This window comes from Mauremys mutica, chromosome 3 (assembly GCF_020497125.1).
Source record: "Mauremys mutica isolate MM-2020 ecotype Southern chromosome 3, ASM2049712v1, whole genome shotgun sequence".
NCBI classification, from domain to species: Eukaryota; Metazoa; Chordata; order Testudines; family Geoemydidae; genus Mauremys; species Mauremys mutica.
In genome coordinates this window covers 108,219,713-108,241,254 of record NC_059074.1, presented here as the reverse complement: position 1 = coordinate 108,241,254, position 21,542 = coordinate 108,219,713, and the positions used below count along the sequence as shown (strand labels likewise).

At 42.4% G+C, this 21,542-nt stretch overlaps 1 protein-coding gene across 7 annotated transcripts in view; it reads right to left on the bottom strand.

Annotated features, from left to right (window-relative positions):
• AIG1 (androgen induced 1) overlaps positions 1–10,936 on the bottom strand; it is a 193,478-nt gene extending 182,542 nt beyond the window's left edge. For 2 of the 7 annotated variants that reach the window (XM_045010950.1, XM_045010955.1), the window contains exon 1: positions 10,601–10,919. In XM_045010950.1, the coding sequence (XP_044866885.1) occupies positions 10,601–10,741 (141 nt within the window). In that variant the 5' untranslated portion in view covers positions 10,742–10,919. Of the gene's footprint in view, positions 1–10,600 lie in introns of all 7 variants that reach the window. The other 5 variants (XR_006578251.1, XR_006578252.1, XM_045010951.1 and 2 more) reach the window with 4 other exon arrangements.
• Positions 10,937–21,542: the final 10,606 nt, after the last annotated feature.

The window sequence follows — 21,542 nt, the reverse complement described above, 5'->3', positions numbered from 1 at the left end:
TCAAATTTGTTTGACAAGATCTGTTTTCCAAAAACCCCATGTTGATTCGTATTAATTATATTACCCTCCTTTAATTCTTTATTAATCAAGTGCCATATCAGCCATTCCATTATTTTGCCCATAAAGTCAGGCAGACAGGCCTATAATTACCCAGGTCATCTCATTTATCCTTTTTATACATTGGCACAACATTAGTTTTCTTCCAGTCTTCTGGAACTTCCTCAGTGTTCAAAGAGTTATTAAAAACATTAAAATGGTAAAGCTAGATCCGTAGCTAGTTCTTTTAAAACTCTTGGGTGCAAGTTATCCAGATGTGCTGATTTAAAAATGTTTAATTTTAGTAGCTGCTGTTTAACATCCCCCTGAATTACTATTGGAATAAAAAGTATTTCATCATCTGATACGACTACATCATCTGTTTTTTTCCCAAATGCAGAACAGAAATATTTCTGAACACTTCTGCCGTTTCTGCCCTATTAAGGACAGTTCTACCATTCCCACCTAGTAATGGATTGCTAGGATTATTTTTGTTCCTAATATTCTTAAAAAAAAAAAAAAACAAGCAAACTCCAAACACCTCCTTCTTAACAACATAAGAATGGTCATAACAGGTCAGACCAATGGTCCATCTAGTCCAGTATCCTGTCTTTTGACAGTGGACAGTGCCAGATTCTTCAGGGGAATGAAAAGAATAGGGCAATTTCAAGTGATCTACCCCGTTGTTCACTCCCAGCTTCTGGCAGTTGGAGGTTTAGGGACACCCACAGCATGAAGTTGTATCCCTGACCATTTTGGCTAATAGCCATTGATGGATCTATCTTCCATGAACTTAACCAATTCTTTTTTGAACCCAGTTATACTTTTGGCCTTCACAATATACCCTGGCAATGAGTTCCAGAGGTTGATTGTGCATTGTGTGAAGAAGCACATCCTTTTGTTTGTTTTAAACCTGTTGCCTATTAATTTCACTGGGTAAACCCTGGTTCTTGTGTTAAGTGAAGGGGTAAATAACATTTCCCTATTCACTTTCTTAATACCATTCATGATTTTACAGAACTCTGTGATATCCATGATTACTCCAAGACCATTCTTGAGTGGTAAAAAACACCTGGTCACTTCCCCAGCACGTTGTGTTTATCTATCTATGTGTCTGATAATTTTGTTCTTCACTATAGTTTCAACCAATCTATCTAACACTGAAGTTAGCTTACCTGTCTGTAATTGGCAGCCTTACCTCTGAAGCCTTTTTGAAAAACCTGTGTTACAGCAGCTACTCTCCAGTCATCTGGTACAGAGGCTGATTTAAGTGCTAGGCTACTTACCATACATAGTTAATAGTTCTGCAGTTTCACATTTGAGTACCTCCAGAACACTTGGGTGAACAACTTTTGGTCCTAATTTATCAATTTGTTCCAAAACCTCCTCTATTGACAGTCAGGACAGTTCCGCAGATTTGTCTCCTAAAAAGAATGGCTCAGGTGAGGGGATCTCCCCCACAGGCTCTGCAGTGAAGACTTATGCAAAGAATTCATTTAGCTTCTTCACAATGGCCTTGTCTTCTCTGAGGGCTCCCTTAGCACCTCAATCGTCCAGTGGCCCCACTTCCTGCTTCTGATGTACTTTAAAAATATGCTGTTAGTTTTTGTTTCTGTAGCTAGTTGCTCTTCAAATTCTTTCTTAGCCCTCCTAATTATACTTTTACACTTAACTTGCCAAATTTTATGCTCCTTTCTATTTTCCTCAGTAGGATCTGACTTCCAATTTTTAAAAGGATGTATTTTTGCCTCTAACCACCTCTTTTACTCTGGTTAGCCCTGGTGACATTTTTTGGTCCTTTTGCTGTTTGTTTGTTTTTTGGTGAGTGGGGGGAGTACACATTTAGTTTGAGCCTCTCTTTTGGTGTTTTTAAATAGTCTTCCTGCAGTTTGCAGGCTTTTCATCCTTGTGATTGTTCTGTTTAACTAGCTTCCTCATTTTTGTGTAGATCCCCTTTTTTAAGTTTAATTCTACTGTAATGGGTTTCTTTGATATTTTCCCCTCTACTAGGAAGTTACATTTAATTACATTATGGTTCTATTACCAAGTGGTTCAACTATATTTGCCTCTTGGACCAGATCCTGTGCTCCACATAAGACAAAATCAAGAACTGCCTCTCCCCTTGTTGGTTCCAGGACAAGATACTCCAAGAAGCAGTCATTTAAGGTGTCCCTGCATCCCTCCTGAGGTGACACATACCCGATCAATATGAGAGTAGTTGAAATCCCCCCATTATTATTGCGTTTTCTGCATTTGCAGCCCCTCTAATCTCTCTGGATATTTCACAATCACTGTCACCATCCTGATCAGCTGTTTGGTAGTATTTTTCTACCGCTATACTCTTATTACTCAAGCATGGAATTTCTATCCATAGAGATTCTATTGTACAGTTTGGTGCATTTAAGATTTTTACTGTATTTGACACACTGCACCCCCAACAACATGATCTACGCTGTCATTTCCATATATTTTGTACCCTGATACTAGTGTCCCATGGATTTATCTTCATTCCACCAAGTTTTTGCAATGCCTATTATATCAATGTCATTTAATGTCAGGAACTCTAGTTCACCCATCTTAGTATTTAGACTTCTAGCATTTATAGCTAAGCACTTGTACATTTTATCAATATTCAGTTTCTGGCCCTGATGAGTTGTATTTAAATGGGACTTTTATGTTTGATTCTTCCTCACAAGCTCCTACCTGTACTTTACCAACTTCTTTCCTATCTTCTTTACTGGGATATAGAGCTCCTCCTTTAATAAATTCATCCCTAATGGACGTCTCAGCCTGAACTGTGGGTTCCTCAGCACCTGTTGTCTTTCTCCCACCCATTAGTGTAAAAAATCCTTTTTAATTGTACATGCCAGCAGTCCGGTTCCATTTTGGTTTAGGTGGAGCCCATCCTTCCTGTACAGGCTCCTTAGGGTGACCAGACAGCAAGTGTGAAAAATCAGGATGGGGGTGTGGGTTAATAGGAGCCTATATAAGAAAAAGCCCAAAATATTGGGACTGTCCCTATAAAATTGGGACATCTGGTCACCCTAAGGCTCCTCCTCTTCCAAAAGGTTCCCTAGTTACTGATAAACCTAAAATCCACCTCCCTACACCATCATCTCATGCACGCATTGAAACCCTGCAATTCTACCAATCTTCCTGGAAGGAGCATCCCAACCATGGGATTGTTTCCCTCCGCTCCTGCTTGATGTTCTCCTTCTCTGAGGCTTTCATCCTCCTCAGCAGCAGAGGGCTGTCAGGCTGGGGTTGGGTCCCTCTGTTGGGTCCCTGAAAGTCTCCTCTATGTACCTCTACATCTCCCTTAGCTCCTCCAGTTCAGCCACTCTTCAGAGACACAGTATGGGCCATGAGCTTCTTGCATTGCATGCATACATATACCAACTGTCCAAGAGGCAGGTAAACATATGCACTGCATTCAGTCACTATTAAATTGGATAGTCCCCCTCCCCGCCTCCCTCTGCTACTGGACTTCTTGTCCTCAATTCTGCTGGCCACAGATTTCTCCCTATGCCCCTTTGTACAATTTCTTGCTTCCCATATATATATTCATTATTATCAACTTCCCCTTTCTTTCATTTTTATATTGTTTTGTTTTTTTAAATAGCTGCCTTCTCTTTCCCAGCTGGTTTGGCTCCTAATTATTTTCAGCTTTGTGAAATTGGCCCTTTTAAATGGTTGGGTATTAGTAGTTTGGACTTTATTCTCTTTGCACATTACAAATGTGATCAAGTCATGATTACTTATGCCTAAGCTATCATTATGATATAGTTCTGGGCTCAATTCCTCTTCAACTGTCCAGAGAAATCCCTCATGCTGGATGCAACACTTTTTTGAGTTAGGAAACTTTCATCCACAATATTTAGAAATTCCAAAGATGTTTTAGTACTGTCTAATGAGATCTCCAGCATATTTCACTCAGATTTAAGTCCCCCATGATCATGCAAGCTTTTTCCCTACATATTATAGATAGGTGCTTAAGGAGCCAGTCATTCTGTTCACTAGTGTGATTTGGTGGTCTTGTTTGTTACATAGGCTGCTAGCATTGGTGTACAGGCAAAGGAAAGGGAAGCACAAAGATGAAATTCATCACAGAGAAGAGGAGCTAAGCAAGGCGCTACACACTTAAGCCCCATTTAAATAATGAATAGTGGTTTGCCTGTGTCTGCCACATTGTAGTGGAGTTCACCCATCGAGTGAGTTATGAAAGTTGCTCAAATTCAGATATCAAGTCAATGGCAGTTAGGAACAAACTAGAAGCCATGTACAGTTCCAGTCCTGTGCTCTAAACCACAGCACCCTCTCTTAAAAATATAATTTAAATCTTTTAAATTCTATTCTGGTGACTTATTTAAATTAGACCAAATGAAATTCAAAAACATCCTCTGAAAGCAAATAAACATTTTTATTTCCTCTGGCAAGGATGTGCCTGAGAATACAGATCCAAATCATGCCAGCAATGGGGAAGAACAAAACTCCGTTAGGATAGTTTCGAATCACTTCAACAGCAACATTATTTCAACAGAAATCTAGATTGTCCCGTATATTTGATGAAGCAGACAATGGTAAAAGTGCCAGATGCAGGGTTTGGAAAGATCACAGGAACATTAAATTTGCCACCGCCACACAGGATCAGACACCTGGTCTGGCTAATTAGTCCAACAGGAGCTAATACAACAAAGATCGGCAACCTTTGGCATGCAGCCCACCAGGGTAAACACCTTGGCGGGCCGAGCCGGTTTGTTTACCTGCCACATCCGCAGGTTTGGCCAATCGCAGCTCTCACTGGCCGCAGTTCGCCACTCCAGGCCAATGGGGGCGGCGGGAAGCGGTGTGGGCCAAGGGATGTGCTGGCTGCCCTTCCTGCAGCCCCCATTGGCCTGGAGTGGCGAACCGCGGCCAGTGGGAGCCGCGATCGGCCGAACCTGCAGACGCGGCAGGTAAACAAACTGGCCCGGCCAGTCAGGGTGCTTACCCTGGCGGGCCATGTGCCAAAGGTTGCTGATCCCTGTAATACAACATGATGCTTTACTATATAGATCATTGTCGTTGTTTCTTGTAGTGCCCACAGTGTTTTAAGTGTTTTGCAGGTAAAAGAAGGTACAGATATGACACCGAAAATCTTACACTTGAATGGAACAACAAAACAAAGAAAAACTATAGAACCAATGTGTGCAATGTTACACGCTGGGATGGGAGAGAGAATCAGTTCTTTCCTAACTCCAGCTACCCTCAATCATGGGTTATGAATATACTTGTTAGCACATTCAACATTATTCAAGACCATGTTGTTAATGAATCATAGTTATCTTTCTAGACTTTTGAAAATCTAGTCCCAGTTTTGGTCTCAATTACCATGACCAATGTTAGACTTACTTTACCATCAGATATGTGCACTATCCTCAATGTATAAATTTGTGGCAATACTGTATCTTGTTTAATTCTAACTGTGGTCTACAGCTGAAGGGGTGAAGATTTGATATCCAGTTGCATGATGAAAATTAGGAGTAATTTAGACCAGGACACATTTTACTAACTTAAATTTAACTGCAAGATAATTTTCTTATAACTTTCACACAAACGCAAATCCTCTTCCTTCTGCGCACACTCTCCCTCATCCCAGTACCCAGAATCTACATACTTTTGCCTCATCTCCCCCACAGTTGCAGAGTGCCCTTTGTCCATAACGGGTGGCCAAAAGAAACTAAGAAATCTTACCTCTGCAATAACGAAAAATCTGTTTTAAAAGAATTGGGAGAAGGGATCCCTCAAACATATATAAAATTAATCTGTGATTCTGCAGCATGATTTTCAATTATTCATACTCTGAACAAACCATATAGCAACATTTTCAGACACTTATTAAGATAGAAGTATCAAAATGACAACTATTCATAACAAATGGCCAATCTCCACTTCCTACTGTGCACTCAAACACTATTTCCAATTTAACAGAGCTTTTCCAATTATATTTAACTCTGAAAGTCTAAACTGGGTGGAGGAGGGCAGATACCAAGACAAGACATTTTACACATCTATTATGTTTGCTCTTAAAGGTATACCATCTTCTTCACCATTTCACTGCAGGTAACTTAGTGAGGCCTAATTAAGTTTGTGAAAAAGAGGGAAAATGTTGTTGTAGCTATAAAGAAGTTTTCACCAGGAATAAGAAGGCATATTTACTTTGAACAGCATCTACCTTTACATACCAAGAAGAGAAATTAAAGCGGAGCTGGTTATTCGCAGCAGCAGTGGTAAGCATAACTGGTATATTGTCAAAATGCACCTTCAATATTGCTCCATGAACTAGGTAAACCTTCCATTGCCGCAAGTTAAAAATCTAAGGACAGGAAAGACTAAGAATTCACATCTAAGGAAATATTTGGGAATGGACATCCAAATTTTACCACTATACTTGTTGGTAGGCAAAACAGAAAAATACAGATTATATAAATGGATATGTTATGGTGAACAGTCTGAAAGATCATGCAGTAGATATCCATCCTCTAACCAAATGACACAAAACAAATAAACATTAATTTTGATGGCAACTGACCACTTCTCTGGGTCTTCATAGTCCATGAATTTCCCCAAAAGCACAGCTTTTTATAAGCAGGGAAAGAGCAGGAAATCTACTGCAAGGATAGAGTATAAATTAATGAACAGAGAGTAGAAATGTTTTGGCTATTTAGTTTTTGCTTCAAATTCCTTTCAGCTATCGAATAGTATCATTTGATGCAAAACCATATTAAGTGCAGATACTAATAACTGGGTTAGAGGAAGCATTATGGTCAGCTATAGTCAGTTGCCTAATTTCTCCAGGTTGCTGACTGATGCTGAGACTCTTGTGCCGATTGAGAAGGAATGCCAGACTGGGCACGCAAAAAATGTCCAAATTTCTTGTTCAGATTAGATTCCTAACCTCACTTCTGACTGACTACAAATCTCTCATACCCCTCATAAACAGCAAGTGCTTGCACTGTGTGCCAGTGAGATGCCAAAGACTCATTCTATCATCATTGAGGTACAATCTGCAGTGAGAACACATGCTTGCCAAGATTCTGTTGATGATATTTTGTCTAGACATTTTCTGAATGTGACTGATGTGGGGACGTTGCAAATAGTTGAGGAAATTGAAACTTACAAAAGAGCTGTGCAAGCCTTAAAGCCATCATACAATATAGTGGAAGTGTGCTGGAAAACATCCAGACTTTCCTCCTGGAGAAGAGTAGCCCCACTGGCTCTGATGGCATCTTATTTCCTGAAGTCAGGGAAGTTAACCCAGCAGAAATGAAGAAATGTATCCTTATATGAGACACCATTAGGCCCCTTGGACATTACTAAACGTCATCAACAAGTAAAGATGTGTATGGTGGCTAGGAATTGGGAGACAAATCCAAGTGATTCAATTTCTTGACCAAACCAACAGTCAGGGACACAGATCCTATTTAAGAAACCATTAATATTTCTCTGCTGTCAGACTTGGAAAGTGGGCCATAGAGGGTGACTCTTATGAGCTAAGGGACAGAAGTACATGGCTGTAGTTGACTACTTTACTAGATATTTAAAAACCACACATTTTACCTGATGATCTTTGATCATGTCATGTTTAGATGAAAGAATGTGTCTGCACAGTGGGAAAGTCCACTTGAACTTGTTACAGTGGGCCATAATTTGTTGGGAAATAATTGTTATTTACTGACAAGTAATACTTTGGCTACATTAAAAATAGCCTTCACCCACCTAAGGATGGTCCTGTGATTAGGGCACTAGCCTAAGACTTGGAAGATGTGGGTTTAATTCCTTATTCTGCCACAGACTTCCTGTGTGACCTTAGGTTAGGCACTTAGCCTCTCTATGCCTCTATTTCCCATTTGTAAAATGGGGATGATAATAATACTCTACCTCTCAGAGGTGTTGTGAGGATGAATACATTGAAGACTATGAAGTGCTTTGATATTCACTGATAAAAAGATGTAAGAAGTAGGTATTATTTGTTGTTGTTATTTTTATTAGGCCAAGGATTAGATAATAATGGTAAGGCTAAGAAAGCCAGGTAAAGGGTGAAGCAAACCCAAAAACAAGACTGTCAGGTTTTAGCTTTAGTCAATTACTGTCTGATCCAACTGCTATTAATGTAAATGGAAAGATTCCTGTTTGACTTCAGTGGGAGTTGGATTAGGCCCTTATTAATCCATGTCACGGAGTGTAGCCCAGCATCGCAAAGGGAAAAATCTAAAACAAGTCAAATAGGATAACAGAAGAGCAAAATATGCATATACATTTCACTTTGACAAAAGGAATGCTGTTAAGACACTTCCTGAGTTGTATCCTGGTGTCTTGAGAGCAAACGCCGATAGTGATACAGGTTAGATGATAAACATGACAAACTCCTAGCTTTTACACAGCTATGACCAAGGTAAGTAAATTCTGGAAGAACAGAACATGTTTGCAGCTCATCCTAGATCCAAGAAATGGCTTCCTACAACCTATCACTCTAGAGTCAGTGTTACCCAGAGACTTCGATTGTAAGCTCTTTAGAAGGATCCTTCTTCTGTGTTTGTACTCACCCTAGCACAATAGGGTCCTGGTCCATTATTAGACCTTCTAGACACCACAGTAATACACTAAATAATAAATAATAAGGACAATTCTGCTTCTGCTCTAGAGGAATTATAGACAGAAGCAGCAATGCAGCCAGACTTGCCAGACTGAGATCATTAGATAGCATCATCAATAACTGATTCCTTTTTAAATGTTGTGATCAAAACTTACAGAGAATACCTGAACATTAGAGAAACTCTTATATCAATGCCAGATGGGGCAAAATAATCTACACTGTACTTCACACTTTGTTGAATACTGTCTTAAGTTAATTGCAAATGGTTTAAGAAATAGCATTGCCAACAACACAAAGTTTAAAAGAAGTGTGTGGGGGAGACATATAATTCAAATATCCTGGTTTAAATTCTACTGAGAATTCCTGATCTTATAAGTGTAAACTATTTTTTCAACAATACCATACTACACAGCTTGAAAGTTCAGATGTTAATTTAACATTACATAAGCTCTAGCTTAATTTTAAAATATGAAAATTTTAAACAATATAAGCTTGTTAACTCTTCAATAGGAAAAGCCCAAAACAAAAACAGGTCTGCATTTGTAAAGTACAATGAAAAATTAACATATGTAAAAATAGATCTTCTTAGATATAGACAATTGTTTGGGCCGAGCCCACACCTGCCTACTGTCAAAACTAAGAATAAGTTTAGCCACCTCATGCACTGCAAACAACCCTGTAACTGGCACATGGCCTTAAACACAAAAATTCTCTTCTTTAGATAGAAAAATGGAATAATTGCTCCTACCCAACCAGAAAAATCTAGATCCTGATTAATCTTAGCATAACAGTGTCACAACACCTTGCATCTGGCACCAGGACCCCAGCAAATCACATAGGTTTTAGGGTCTAAATTAAAAATTCTACCATCTAAAAGACAGCACGCATTATCAGCAGCTGGTGCAGTAAAAGTAGTTACGCTTGTGCTCTATTTAGTTGGGAGAATTTGAGTTTGAGCCCAAAAATTAATGGTATTGTACTGGTACAGGTTTCTGCTGTGCTCTTGTATCGGGGTCTAGACTTTTATGGTGGCCTGGTAATGGTATAATGTCTTGTCTAATTCTATCATCTAATTTGTGGATTCAGCAGGGAAATTACTGGGTCCAGGTGCTGCATATGAGGCTTGCCATTGTATTGTACCTGGCTACATCAGGATCTGTTCCCCCCCACCCCGCTGGACTAGGTGCATCAACATCTGTCTGTTTAGGCAGTATGATTATGGAGTTCAAGGATACAATTTTTGGAGTCAGCATGGTTGAAGTGCTGGATATGGGTTTTCCCAGTGGTCTTATGGCAAGATAGTAAGGTCTAGATCTTTGCGCTGAACTGCAAAGAGACACCTGTCTAACCCGACAGGTGCACTGGTGGGCTTGGAGGCAAAAACTGGCTGAATCTGGTTGCCAAATGTGTGGTTTGTGGCACTTTTACCTCACCTGTGTTAGGCTCAACATTATTCTAGTGGGCCAAGTGTGGCAAGCCATGTTCTTATTTTGATAGTATGTTTTGTGGTTTGGGGGCCAGCATTATATTCTCCTATATTTTGCTTTAGGGAAACTATGTTTAACATTTCTGTTGACACAAACATGGCTGCTGTGGCCTGTTTCAATAAAAACAATAAACAGGCCACAGGAGTTTGTTTTTTTTTAAATCCATCCAGTATTGCTGCTGCTGCTGCTTTATGGCTTGACTAGCTCTTTTCAGTGTCACCCATTTAATGAGTCACCAAAGGACAAGTTCTTTTTTTCCCACCCACAAGGTCGCCTAATTCTGATGTTCTCATGGGGGAAGTGGGACTAGGGAGACCCATGCACCAGGGCGCTGAAACGCCTGTGCTCGAACATTGCAGCCTGTCCAGTGACCGGAGACACAGTCACGCCACTTACCAAGGGCACACACAGGAGGGAGCAGCGCAGGCTGGGGGCAACTTACCAGGTCTATGAATGTCAGAAATTTCCAGCGCCCTCCATAGGTCTGATGCGCGGGCATGTCAATGGCGTTGAAAGCGCACAGGATGGAGCAGTAGGAGAGGAGGATGGCGACTCTCAGCACCTGGCAGGGCACGAGCGCCATGTCGCCGCTTGGCCAGCGGGGCCTGCACACGGCCGGGCAGCGGGGGCGCGCGTCCCGCGCGGGGCTGGCGCGGCGGCGCGCGCGGCGTTCCGCCCGGGGAGGAAGCGCGAGCGCGCGCCTGGGTGTCCCCCTCGTTCTGTGCGCGGGGCACGCGCCCCGGCCCCGGGGAGAGCGGGCTCGGGCTGAGCGCCTCAGGCGGCCGGGCGCTTCCCGGAGCAAAGGTGGGCGGGGAGAGGAGGCGATGTTGGAGGAGGGGTTACCATGGCAATCTACTAAACCTGCCCTGAGCTGCTGCTGCTGCTGCTTCAGCGGAGAGACCCCGGGGGCAGGTGACCCCCCCCTCCCCCCGCCTCCGGGGCTGTGTGAGTGTGGCTTGTTGTGTATTCTTCTTGCCAGCGCTACAAAAAGCGAGCATGGGGTGACATGCAGAAATAAACATGGGCAGGGTCATTGTCCTCTAAAGCCTTGCATTTTCACCCGCGCTGCCCCTGCACTTACATGACCCCGGCTGACTGCAGAGTCTGAGCACCTGGTCACAAACGCTGGCATACACCCATGCATACACCTGAGCACACGTGCACAGGCTTACATGAAATAGAGAAACTTGCTAGCTGCACATATCCTCACACTCGTGCATGCACAAGCGTGTGTGTACATATGCACAAGCGTTTGTGTGTACATAAACACACTTGTGCACATATGCTCAAAGATACACAAGTGAACAAATGAATACACCTTTTTGATATGTTCACACACAAACATGCTCACACACAGCTTGCTCTCATATCCACACATGAGTGGATGAGTGTGAATATGGATGATGTACCCCTGTGTCCATGTAAAATAAATAAACATATTTTTAAATGCATGGTTGCATGCATTGCTTTTGGTCTTACGGAATGGTGATTATGAACCGCTTAGAAATGTAGATTTATTTTTCTTGTCTACAGATCAAATTTTAAAATATTAAATCATAATAAAATGGTGTTTTACATATTTGCTTTTAGGACAATTGTAGTTCCATGCAGGCAATATTGCCTGAATGTTTTAAAGATTGCTTAGTTTGTTTTAGTCTAGGAGATTAGAGCGCAATAGATGTATATATGTGATTCAATGGTGTAAAGAACCAGTGGCACCAATTTTGTTTTTAAACTTAAGTCATTGTTTTATTAAATATTTGGATCTCCTTCAGTGAGAAGAATATAAATTACATACATTCCCAGTTTGCCTTCCAGTAAGTGCTGTTGGATATCAATTGCATCAGACTGTGGGCAGCAGATATTTTTTTAAGAGGTCAGATGACTAAGTTTTAGCCAACCAAATATGGGGTCAATTTATGAAAAGACAACATAGGCATTTCCTGTGGTCCATTTAAAACAGGTGTCCACTCCAAATAGTCTGTGAGTCACAGGGTACTTCTGTAGTGGGGGGCTTGAGGGTGTTGCCGGCCCAAAAAGGCCTGAGGCAGCAAACAGTGGTTCGTTGCCCGGTGTGCGTCGCACTAATTATCACACCAGGGTGGAGAATGCAGAAAAAGTTTATTTGAGCTCAAGTAAGGTGCCAGGGAGATATTACAATCTCAGATCCTGCACACAGATGCAAGCTGTGTGTGTCTTCTTATACATGATTTCAACAAGGCATCCTCATTACCCCCCATTGCCCACTTACCCCCCTTCTCCCTTCTAGTCCCCTCCCATATAATAGGCACTTTGTATAGTTAACAATTAAATCATCCTTGACAGCAGACAATTCATCTCGTAACTTTTCAAGGCTGTTACCTTGGTTTACTTCTGAATTTATTACCCTGTCTCTCCTCTCTAAACAAAACACAAGTAGGGCCCCTATTTACTATCTTCTGCTGTCCGTGTTCCACTGATAAGGAGCAGTTACACATTCCATTCTAAATGCTGACTTAGGAATTCAACTAGAATTTAACATGAAGGGACTCCTAGCCCAACATAAAATAACTTTGGTTCAATTCAGGCCTAGTACAGAAAGACTTCATTAATACTGTGGTTTTCCATCTTCCTGAATTACCTAGGAATATGCCTAATGGCACCAACAATTCCCCCCTTTGAGAATACTCAACAAACATTTGGTTGAGTTTTCTCATACTTTGAAGACAAAAAACAATTAAACTCTAGGGAGCTGGGGTATTCAGTCCCACATTCATCCTCCCTATGGACCCGGTAGGATTCGGTATGTGGAAGCCCACACCCACCCTAACCGGTCCTCATGCCTGGAAGGAGCATTGTGAATGTTCATACTTCCATCCAGAAAGTGTCCAAGTATGTCATCCCCCTGACCACAGATCAGATGGTTCCTGATAGTCTGTAAGGGCAGTGGGCCAAGTCTGGTGCTCAAGATCCATCTAAATATACCAGATCCCACTGCAATACCTTCCCAGTCTCAGTGATTCTCAATACCATCTCTGTCAGCAACTTCTGGGTCATAGAACTGAGGGTGGAAATGACATGTAACCCACCAACTCCAGCCTGTATTTGGGATAGCTGAGCTCTAAAAATAAGGCTAGTGGCCCCTTCTAGTTGGCCCAATTTCTTATCATGTTCCCAGCTTGTAAGAATATTTCAAATGGCTGCTGTATTATTGGCCTGAGTCCACAGAGATCTGATCAATTCCCTCTTCTTGCAGAGGAAACAACCCAGGCTCTCTGTTGTGTTAATCGTATGGCAGCCCCTTGTGAGCAATACATGCTGAAGGATTTATCCAAACCACAGGGCGCAGCCTGTAGAATAAACCCCAAAATCTAATCAATACCACAGTCTCAAACAGGGGTCCCACAAATTTCTTCCTGCCAGTGTATAATTCTTGGTTTCTACACCAGGGTCAGTCCTTAATGTCCTTTATGGTCAGGAAATCCTGGATTCTGACACTGCACAACGCTGTTGGTGGTCAGCAGGGCTTAATAAGGGTCTTTCCAGCATAGAGCAAAAGCAGTCTTTCGTTGGTGGAGCTTTACATTAATCCAGTTTCCTGGTTCCAAGGGTGGCAGGACTCCTAGGGTCTTTGTGTAGTGCATCTTTACCTGTGAAAAAAGAAACCTAACACATTTCATTAGTGCCTGTCAGCGATTTGCAGACTTTACAGCTGTGTGGGCACATTTAAGCCTCCCTTGTCTTGGTTGTTAGCTAAGTCTTAGCTGAGAGCAGTGTCCTGAAATGGGGCTAATGCCCTATTTTTAAACTCAGCATGTTAGCTATTTTTCCTCAGTTAACTCGTCCTTCTTCCTTTGTCCTGTTTGGCTTCTTTTAACCTACAAAGGAAACTTAGCCTTCACTTATACATCTTTTGCTAACAATGAACACATATACATTGCCTTTATACAGTACATTAGTCTTATTATTTAAAGTTTATCACATCTATCCTTTCACTAAAATAACTTTTTCCAGAGCTTTGGGACAACAAGTTAGGACAAGCACACCCACTTTGATGAGTTTATTTCATAGAGCCTCTAGTCCAATAGTTTCCCACCATCCCCAGCCCTCTGGCTAGAAATCTGAGATAGCCAGAAGGATCCCATGTACAATATGGGGAGTGGGTTAACTTTCCATGTCCTTGCTTCCAAAAACTATTGGTATGCAAGTTTTACTAACAATTTTCAATTAAAAGATTTGGCCAATAAAGTTTCTCTTTCTCTTACTTAAGGAGATGTATTAGACTTTAGTATACCATATTTTTCCCAATTTATCCAAGCACTTTGTATTCCAAGTTGAACAAAACAAGTATCTGTATTCCAATCCAGACCATCCCATAAACAAAATAATTTTGGCCACCAGACAGACACCACAAGACAGAACATAAAACATAAAACATAATTTTTACTGTGCCATCAAAGGCATGGTATGTTGAATGCTGTTCAGCTAGCATCAGTTTTCTCTGATTATCTGAAAGGCAAAAACAGAAGTCTACCCTTTCTGGGCAATCAATCATCACTGAAAATATACAAATACCTTAGTTGATTTCAGGCAAAACAGGGGAATTACCCCATATTTTCATATATATGTTTCATAGGCAGCTTTGGTCTCAGTGACTTCTACTTTATCAGTTAGATAACTTGCATCAATACAGATGCTTCCTGACTTGCTTTGTACTTTTAACTCCTGCTTTTAAACACTGAAAGAAAACATCATCACTTATAGTGCCTTTAGAACCTAATAAGATTTCAATTACATAGCACTATATAAACATTTTTCAGATAATTCAACTAAATGGGTTATAACCAAATGATTGCAATCTAAAAATTTCTTTGCCTGAATTTATTTACAAACATTTCAAAAACAAACATCAAGAATTTTTCTCTTTAGCATTTTTACAAAGTTCAACTGCTGTTCCCTCCAGCAACTACGGAGTTAACTTTTCACACTGCCTTAAATCACTCACTTGTTTTCTTCAACAACCATTTTTCTCAACTTAAATCACTATTCCAAGTATCCTCCTGGGTATTTGAAATCCCCATGTTTATACCTATTTACTCCTTTCTTCCACTAGACCCTCAAAAGTTTCCAACCCGTTTTCCAATCTGTCCGTCTGTTGTTTGCCTGCCTGGGCCCGATCCTTCTTTTCTAGCTGAACCGTTCTTTCCCTAGACACCAATTTGCTCCACTGCCAGTTTTAACTAAGGGGGGGTTGGCTTCTCAACTAGCCCCCACCCTTCTGGTCTTTTTCCCTAAAACATTTTAACTCACAAGACTACCTAAGTCTTCCCTTGTGAGGCTTGCCACCTGGGCAAAACACATGGCCCACTGGTGTTTAATTATTTAATCTCCCCTTGTAGCAAACACACTACTATTACGGTGTATGCTGAGCACAAATAGTTAAATTTTGGCAAGTCCCTGAAGGACTGGTACTTGCTTAACCAGGGCTTCCTTTTCTAACTGGAAATCCTGTCTCAAAGCCTGCAACTTGCCCTGGGTGCAGGTTTGAGTTGCTGTCTGGGTCATGATCTATGCTCTTAATTGCTCAATTCTAGTTATCAAGTACATATTTGTTCTTTTTCTCCAACTACTCTATTGCCCAGTCCTGCTGCAACTGGGGGTAGAACCCCTTTCTAGTTCTCAGACTTACTGCAGCTGAGAGTAGGTTCACCTTTAATCATGCAATCCTCAACATATAACACCAACAGTTCCAAACAAAAGAAACACAACATAACAAAGGTAAAACAAATAGATGGTGTAAATTCTATAGGGCTCCCCCATTCTCAATTACTCACCAAACTGTAACAAATCTGTTACCAATTTATCTACTGCAGGACGTTGGGGGAGGACAAAACACACCATATAACCAAACCCCAAAGCTTCCCCAAGCCTTAAGCCACTTTAATACTCACACATATCCAGACTGACCACGTCTGTATATAACATTCAGAAAAGGGGAATAGGTGGACGGGAGATTATTCTGTATACAGCTTATCCAGTATTTCCAACATGCTTCCACTCTTGGGAGAGCTGTTCTTTTACACCCTGGAATCTCCTGCAGTGTCTCTTTCAGAGATCCCAGTTCAGGTCACCAAGCCATACCAGCTCTGGGATTGCAAAGACTGTTAAATCTCACTGAACAGTTAAGCTTTGCAAATGCAATCTCAGTTCTGTAACTTAGATTACCTTTAATTTACCTCTGTTTATATTTTCCCACAGCCAGCTGGGGCTAAAAATTTTTCTTTATACTTAACATAGTCTGACCTAACACGCAGAGCAGCTCTCTCTTTATCTCTGGCCTTAGCAGAGTTTCAAATTAACCCATTCCTAGACGAATTGCTCACACCGTGTCAGAGGCTTTTCCTTTGGTAATTAAAAGCTCCTCTGAGATATATGATCTTATCTAGATTGAAGGTACCTTCTAATGGACATTGTTTAGATGGATTTTTACGCGTGTAAAGATTCCAATTCTCTAAATACCTGCAGGTTTCAGGACCATAATGTACGTACATGTACTATGCTGGGGTACCCTTAGGGGGTGAGGTAGAACGTTTAGACTGTCCCTTCCCCCCTTTTCCACTTACACACACAAAGAGGGGGGCCCTGTCCGCGCTAGCGGCTCATAAACTAAGAATCTCTCCCTACAGGACACTCACACAGGAGAGATTAACGAGGATGACTGACTCTTCTACATCTCCTTTCAGCAAAGAGCGTCGGCTAGTCTCTGGGAGACACAACGCCGTATACTCTAATTGCATTCAATGAGATGATCAGACTGTCAGTAGCCCACACGGAAAGGAAGGGGGGGGAGGGAAGATAGGTTCACACATTCCTAGACCCAGGCAGCTTCCTCGCCGGACGATGCCAGGCTGAGTCAGCCCACCGTGGGTCGGATCTCCTAAAGATCCACTAGTTACTGGGCTTGCGTTAGACTACTCCTGATCATTAGCATTTGCTTCACAGGTTAATCTGGGCGTCTTCCAGCAACAGACACTCACACTGGTATATACACACACACACACACCAAGACCATTATTCCCACGGACAATCCTCCTCCCAGTGCAGCTCTGGGGCATATGGTGGGGGATTTTTACAAGAGCTCTTTATACAAACAGTTTCAAAAGCTACCCATTTGCTAACAAAACAAAAGTAATTGAAGGATCATGTTGTAATTAAGTGATCCTTCTGGTGGCCACCTTTCCTGGCTCTCTAGTTGATATTGAGGCCAGTCAACTGTACAGAACCTTTTTAGTTTACCCTTAATCATTGGATCCAAACCAAACACTTTCCAATTTGCTAGAATGCATTCTGGGGGCATACACCATGCCCTGCCTGTACTCTATCCCTGCCCCATACCTATGGGAAGACACTGGGCGTCCCCAGGTCTTAACAGGCAAACAAAAGGTTAACAGCACTGAACTGTTCCTACCTTTTCCACAGGACCGGTTCCTCACCGTCGCCCGCAGCTGCTTCTCCACTATCTGAGTGCGTTGCACCGTTGTGCCTTCCAAGGTCGGTCTGACACGTCCCTGCCGAGGCCCCCGGTAAAAGCACCGGTGCGCGCTGGCATCGGCTGTGACTGTCGTCCACCGGCCATTGGAGGAGTCCGGGCAAGGCATAATTTTGCCTCGAGCCCACCCAGGGACGCCAAGACTGTTGCCGGCCCAAAAAGGCCTGAGGCAGCAAACAGTGGTTCGTTGCCCGGTGTGCGTCGCACTAATTATCACACCAGGGTGGAGAATGCAGAAAAAGTTTATTTGAGCTCAAGTAAGGTGCCAGGGAGATATTACAATCTCAGATCCTGCACACAGATGCAAGCTGTGTGTGTCTTCTTATACATGATTTCAACAAGGCATCCTCATTACCCCCCATTGCCCACTTACCCCCCTTCTCCCTTCTAGTCCCCTCCCATATAATAGGCACTTTGTATAGTTAACAATTAAATCATCCTTGACAGCAGACAATTCATCTCGTAACTTTTCAAGGCTGTTACCTTGGTTTACTTCTGAATTTATTACCCTGTCTCTCCTCTCTAAACAAAACACAAGTAGGGCCCCTATTTACTATCTTCTGCTGTCCGTGTTCCACTGATAAGGAGCAGTTACACATTCCATTCTAAATGCTGACTTAGGAATTCAACTAGAATTTAACATGAAGGGACTCCTAGCCCAACATAAAATAACTTTGGTTCAATTCAGGCCTAGTACAGAAAGACTTCATTAATACTGTGGTTTTCCATCTTCCTGAATTACCTAGGAATATGCCTAATGGCACCAACAAGGGAAAGCAATGGGTAAATAATATTTTGTTCATAGTCCTGTTGCAGAGAATTGGAGTTGAACAGATGGACAAAAGATTAAACCTGCTAAAAATATAAGTGTGCTCTAAGTGCCTGATTGTGCCACTGAAGTCAATACTCTTCAACTATCCCTCAATACAAGGATGATGTCTGCCAAGGGGGTTCATTGGTGGGTTTTTAAGTGGCAGAGGAGCCCAATTCGTGCCCTGCAGATTTTTCCCCAGAAGTGAAAGGTGTAATCTTGGAGGAGACATAGTTGTTGGCTGGACTGTTGTGCCCTTTCTCTCCTCCTTTGTTGCTTCTCTGTCTCATGAGCATGTCTGTTCTCCTCAAAGTGAACTGTGGCTTGGCCCATGGTGTGGTGCCACTGTGTTCTGTTCTTCGCCGAGTCCTCCCAGTTTGTTGGGTTGATGCCTCCCTTTTTAAGGTGTACTTTCTATATGTCTTTGAAGCACTTAATACTAGCTTTACCATTGACTTCAATGATTTCAGGATCGAGCCCTAAATATCCCTTATGTAAATGTAATGCAGCATTGTATAACAGTCCCACACTTGTACTATAGAGTAAGTAAGCTGTAGCTTTTAGGACCATTGCTGTATAGCAAGTAATCCTTTTTTTTTTTTAATGAGACCTCCAGATCCTAAATGACTTTGCACCTATGAGTCTATAAACCAAATTCTTGAAGGAAAGAAGTGCTAACAGTGTGCTCTCTATAAGCTCCTCAGAGCAGGGGCCCTGTCTCCATCTGTGTATTTTATTGCACCAAGCATTGTAACTATACTTTAAAAAACTAATTCACAGTATTTTTATGATATTTGATAATGATGAGAGATAAAAAAAATGGCCTTGTATGGATTTATTTATTTTAACACTGTCACTGGGTAAGCTAGACTTTTAAGGGGTTTGAGACCCAGCTCCAACCTGTGCCTTGATTTCCCCCTCCCCACTCACATGCTTTGAGAGGGGTCAGGTTATTGCAGGCTAAAAAGGAGGCTGCTATAAAAGCAGCATCTTTCCCTCTCTACAGGGAAGACTAGAGTTGAGACAATATCTGGGCCATGCTGGTCCAGAGAGGAGGTGGAATGACCTGGGAAAGAGATGGATGTTCAGGAGGAAAAGGCCTGTGAAGAGGCAGGACATAAAAAGACCCTGGGACAGGAGAATTAAGAGAATGACAATGCCTGGAGTAATAATGTGAGTTGAAGGTCTAGTATTGGTAACAGTCTTTGCTTAGGGACCACAGGAACTTCTGGAGAGGGTAGGAGAAAACCCTTTTCAACTCCTGTGTCAGCAATGGGGAGTCCAGTCCAGGGCAGACCCTAATGAAGAAAGGACTAGAGGCTGAGCTGAAGGTGGGCAGGCAGGGGTGGACAAAGAAGCGATTACTGAGGCTGGGGGAGGGCTGAAGAGATTTTTGTATTTGGACTTCTCGCTCACCCTGAATGGGCAGGTCTCTAAATGAGTTTGAGTGGAAGAGTAAATATCAAATGAGTCTGCCAGCCCAGGAGGGCTATTGTTGAGGGAGGAAAACAGGCAGCAGCTGTGTCTGGGCAGGGTGAGATAAACTACTACTACTGCAGACACCATATGTACAGGCCTCCATTTACAATCAATACCTGAACAAACAATAAGGACTTGGTGCTCTTTCCAATGCTCTTGGTGCTTTTTCTTGGTGGAAGGAAGCAGAGAACTGGTGTAGGGTTAGGACATGGGTGGCCAGCCTGAGTCTGAGAAGGAGCCAGAATTTACCAATGTACATTGCCAAAGAGCCACAGTAATACATCAGCAGCCCCACATCAGCTCTGCCTCTGCCCCCACTCTCAGCACCTCCTGCTCACTGGCAGCCCCTCCCCCTCCTGAACATCTGTTTCATGGTGTGGAGGGGGAGGAGCGAGGGCATAGCAGGCTCAGGGGAGTGGGGTCAGGGCCTGTGGCAGAGCCAGGAGTTGAGCAGTGAGTACCTCCTAGCACATTGGAAAGTTGGTGCCTGTAGCTCCAGCCCCAGAGTTGGTGCCTATACAAGGAGTCGCATATTAACTTCTGAAGAGCAGCATGTGGCTCCGGAGCCACAGGTTGGCCACCCCTGTGTTAGGAGAAGCAATAGCTCTGTGACATGCTCCCTGCTCTTACAACAATCAGCGGAGGTTTCTTCATCATGCATCCTTGGTATTTGAGCTTTGCAGTGTGGGAAGGGATAGTTGGGGAACCGCCACTCTCTGTGACATGCTCTGTGGGGTCCTGGTAGATATTCTAGAGAATTAATGCAGCTTCAAGATCTCTGCCTGTACACCCCTTGAGAAGGGAGTATGGCTCAGGTATGGACAGGGAAACCAATAGAAGCATGGCTTCAGCAAGTGCCATGCTGCCCTGGAAGTACAATAGAGGGGATTGATTTCATGCATAGAGGTCCTGGGTCTGCAAGATGTACATACAGATTCTTGAGCTGTACAGGGTTTAGATCTCCTATCCCCGGCTTTCTTCATCAGCCCTCAAGCCCCTCCCCAATTAGCATGCAGCAAAACCTTTGAGAGTCTGACTTCCAAGTGTTTCTATGGACTTTTCTCTTATCAGTCCAATAAAGATGAGTATTTTACTGGTTTCCCCTTTATCTTGCTGTATACCTGTAACTTACCAATAGTTAAAACACCTAAAATGTAAGTACCTTCTAACCAATGTGAAAATCATGAAAAGATACATATATGCATGTAAAATGTGATACATAGGGCTGGCCCTAGAATTTTGAGGGCCTGGTATATAATGTATTGTGCAGGGTCTCAACTGGATTCCCATGATTCACACACACTAGCTCATCTGTAGGTGGGAGAGTTTGGTAGTTTGTTGGGTCATGTTTGTCATTCAGGGGATAGGGAAGGGATTTAGAAACTGGGGGAGGAGAATCAGAAGGGTTGCTATTTCTGGCATGGGAGGAGGTTGATGGGTTCCATCTATTAGAAGAGTTGTCAAAAAGTTTGTCAACAACAGTAGGGAATGGTTGAGTGGGCCACTGATTATGTGATATCCATGTTAAAAGTGCAAGGCCCTCTGAGGTGGCGCACACAGCAATAA